The sequence below is a fragment of the Emiliania huxleyi genome, assembly GCF_000372725.1.
Source record: "Emiliania huxleyi CCMP1516 chromosome Unknown EMIHUscaffold_161, whole genome shotgun sequence".
NCBI lineage: Eukaryota > Haptophyta > Isochrysidales > Noelaerhabdaceae > Emiliania > Emiliania huxleyi.
In genome coordinates this window covers 42,923-46,797 of record NW_005200970.1, presented here as the reverse complement: position 1 = coordinate 46,797, position 3,875 = coordinate 42,923, and the positions used below count along the sequence as shown (strand labels likewise).

The 3,875-nt window shown below is 70.4% G+C and overlaps 1 protein-coding gene across 1 annotated transcript in view; it reads left to right on the top strand.

Annotated features, from left to right (window-relative positions):
• The window catches only part of EMIHUDRAFT_111983 (hypothetical protein), a gene marked incomplete at both ends in the record, with an annotated part of 18,520 nt that overhangs the window by 4,665 nt on the left and 9,980 nt on the right, over positions 1-3,875 (top strand). The window contains 4 exons of the mRNA XM_005785315.1: positions 944-1,076; positions 1,259-1,695; positions 1,772-1,907; positions 2,569-2,683. Coding sequence (XP_005785372.1) covers positions 944-1,076; positions 1,259-1,695; positions 1,772-1,907; positions 2,569-2,683 — 821 coding nt within the window. The remainder of the gene's footprint in view (positions 1-943; positions 1,077-1,258; positions 1,696-1,771; positions 1,908-2,568; positions 2,684-3,875) is intronic.

The following is a 3,875-nucleotide window of genomic DNA, read 5'->3' as shown; positions in this document are numbered from 1 at the left end:
TTCCCCCCGGGCCCCCCCCCACTCGCCCCATCCCCCTCCCCCCCCCCGCCCCCTTCCCCTCGCTCGGGCGGATGACCGACACGACTGAGGTGATGGTGGTGGGACGCCCTTCGTTGATCAACAGGCTCCCGCCCCTCCTCTCGAGATATGGGGAGATATGGGGAGAGATGGGGAGAGATGGGGAGATTGCGGTTGATCAACAGGCTCCCGCCCCTCCTCTCGAGATATGGGGAGAGATGGGGAGATATGGGGAGAGATGGGGAGATATGGGGAGAGATGGGGAGATTGCGGTTGATCAACAGGCTCCCGCCCCTCCTCTCGAGATATGGGGAGATATGGGGAGATATGGGGAGAGATGGGGAGATTGCGGTTGATCAACAGGCTCCCGCCCCTCCTCTCGAGATATGGGGAGATATGGGGAGATATGGGGAGAGATGGGGAGATTGCGGTTGATCAACAGGCTCCCGCCCCTCCTCTCGAGATATGGGGAGAGATGGGGAGATTGCGGTTGATCAACAGGCTCCCGCCCCTCCTCTCGATCGGCGGCGGCGCTCGCGATGGGCTAAGGCTGCTCGCCTCGCGGCAGCCGCAGCACCGCTCAGGACTGACTCGCCAGTCTCGCCGGCGACTCCCTTCCTTAGGCTGATCGTCGCGCGGCAGCCGCCCTACTCTGGCATGCCTGCTCGGCGAGGCGTCGCGCTGTTGTTTGGCGAGGCGCGAGACACTTCCTGGACACCTCCTCGACACTGCTGCTGGACACCTCCTGGACACTTCCAAGACACCTCCTAGACACCTCCCAGACACCTCCCAGACACCTCCCAGACACCGCCTCCTAGACACTCCCACAGACAGTTCCTACTGCTGCTGTTTTGGCGTGGCGCGAGACAACGCCACGCCGCCGCCGCAGCGGGCACTTGTTTAGTGGTGGACGTGTTGCGTCCAGGCGCGAGGCAGCGTCGCGCCGCCGCAGCTAGCGACGCTGACGCGCCTGAACGACGCGATGAACGGGTGGGCTAACTGGTTGGCGACGGTGGAGGCGGAGGCGGTGGCCGCCGTGCAAGCCGCGCCGGAGCCCGGTGCGCCCGCTGCCATCCCGGACCCGATGATCTGAACCCTCACCCCTCACCCTGACCCTAACCCTGACCCTGACCCTGACCCTGACCCTGACCCTGACCCTGACCCTGACCCTGACCCTGACTCTAACCCTAACCCTGACCCTAACCCTGCCCCTGACTCTAACCCCTGTCCCTGACACTAGGCACGCCCGCCGCCGGCCCCGACTTGCTCGGCATGCTCCGGCACGTCGGCCTGCCCGTCGACGAACTTCTCCCGCCCGCCACGCCAAACACGCCTGCGGCCGCGGCGACGCCGAGGACGCCACTCAGGCCAGACAGCAGCGGGCCAGACAGCAGCGGGCCAGACAGCAGCGGGCCAGACAGCAGCGGGCCAGGCGGCAGCGGGCCAGGCGGCAGCGGGCCAGGCGGCAGCGGGCCGGGCGGCAGCGGCAGCAGCCCTGCCCTTTGTGGCACGGGCGACGCTTGGGCCGTCGCGGAGCCGAGCTCGCCGCCGCCGCCGCCGCCGCCGCGGACTCCTCCTCCCCCTCCGCCCTTCCACGCGGCTGCGCCGGGGCGGCCGTCCTACTTGCCCGGGGCAGCGCGCCCGCTCCGCTGCGCGGCAGCGCACGCGTCTCTCGAGGTGCGTGAGGAGCACGGCGGCGGCAGCACCGAGCGATTCGCCCGTGAGCTGAGTTGCGCGCACGTGTCCCCTCTAGGTCGGCGCGAGCCACGCCGCGGTCTGCTTGCTGCTCTCCTCCTCGCGCGGCGCTGCCCCGCTGCTCGAGGTCCAGCTGAGCCCCGGCTCCGACGGCACGCCTCCCGCCCAGTCCTACTCCCCCATGTCCGCGACATGTCCGCGACATGTCCGCGACATGTCCGCGACATGTCCGCGACATGTCCCTCAGGCGACGGCACGCCTCCCGCCCAGTCCTACTCCCCCCTCGGGGGCGGCGCCGCACGGGACGGCGCGCGAGCCGCGCGACGCGTCCACGCCGTGTTGCACACGCGTCCGCGCGACATGTGCATGCACATGTCCCGGACATGTCCCTCAGGCGCCGGCGCGGCGTGTCCGGCGGCCGGGGCGCGTCCTTCGACGCGTCCCGGGACGCGTCCCTCGCCGCCGCCGGAGCCGGGGCAAGGGATGGGGCGGGGCTTGGAGGCGGGGTGGGGCGTGCGTGTGTGCCGGCGCGCCGGCGCGGAAGGCGGCTCGTCGCTGCAGCTCACTGTCGGGGGCGTCGCCGTCTTTGACGAGCGCGGGAGCCAGCCGCCGCTGGGGCGACATCCGCGCCCCGCCGCGCCTACCGCGCCGACGGCCGAGGCCGAGCCGGCCGAGGCCCCGTCGTCGCCGCCCCCCTCTGACGCGCGCGCGCGGGCGGCGCCTCCCCACTCGCAGCCGCGCTCCTCCCGCGACTCTCTCTGGCCGCGCCGCCGCGTGGTTGGCCGCACAGCGCCGCAAGGCCCGGCGGGCGAGGAGACTCTTGACGGCGCCGCCGGCGCGCTGGCCCCCGGGCAGGTAGAGCACGCCTCGTGTGCGCCCTCTCTGAGCCCTCTCTGGACGTGTACGCTGCAGGGCCGCTGCCCCCGATGCTCGAGCTCGACGCGGAGAGCGGAGGCGCGCAGAGCGGAGGGTGCGACTCGGTGCGGGTGCGGCTCGCGCTGCGGGCGTGCTGTGAAGAGACGCTGTGAAGAGGCAGCTGTGAAGAGGCAGCTGTGAACAGGTGCGGCTCGCGCTGCGGGCGTGCTCGCTGGCGGCGGAGGGCGCGCCCGTTCCGGGCGGGCGGGCGGGTGGTTGCAGAGACTTCTTTTCCGCGAGCCTCCTGGCGCTGTCTGCTAGGCGAGCTCCTCAGCCTCGGGCAATCTCGGGCAATCTCGGGCAATCTTGGGCAATCTCGGGCAATCTCGGGCAATCTCGGGCAATCTCGGGCAGTCTCGGGCAATCTCGGGCAATCTCGGGCAATCTCGGGCAATCTCGGGTAATCTCGGGTAATCTGCGCAGGCGAGCTCCTCAGCCCGGTGGCGCAGTGGTGGTCCGCCGCGTCGGAGGCGGCGGCGGAGGCGGAGGCGGAGGCGGAGGAGGTCGTCGCGGCGGACGCTGGGGTCGGGCGCACTGCAGTGGGAGGAGGAGGCGCCAGCACAGTGGCTGATGTGGTGGAGGCGTCCCTTCGTCGACACCGCACTCGGCTCGCCGCCCGCCGCTCTCCCTCGTCCGTCGCCCGCCGCTCGCCCTCCGAGGCGACGCGTGGCAGCCGAGATTGCTCGAGATTGCTCGAGATTGCTCGAGATTGCTCGAGATTGCTCGAGATTGCTCGAGATTGCTCGAGATTGCTCGAGATGGCTCGAGATGGCTCGAGATGGCTCGAGATTGCTCGAGATGGCTCGAGATGGCTCGAGATGACCCTAGCGACCCGTCATTTCTCGAGATGAGCCGAGATGAGCCGAGATGAGCCGAGATGAGCCGAGATGAGCCGAGATGAGCCGAGATGAGCCGAGATGAGCCGAGATGAGCCGAGATGAGCCGAGATGAGCCGAGATGAGCCGAGATGAGCCGAGATGAGCCGAGATGAGCCGAGATGAGCCGAGATGAGCCGAGATGAGCCGAGTCTAGGCGGCGCGTGACAGCCGGGGGACAGAGCGCCCCACGCCCGTCGAGATCCCGTCGCCCTCGCCCTCGCCGCCTCCGGCCGCGCCGCCGCCGATCCCGACCCCGCCACCGGCGAACTGGCGCGGCTCGTCGCGTTTCGTCACGCCCCTCGCCGCGCGCTCCTCGTCGCCTCGCCTGTTCGGAGGCCCGCCCCCCCCTCCTCGAAGCGCTTCTCCCCG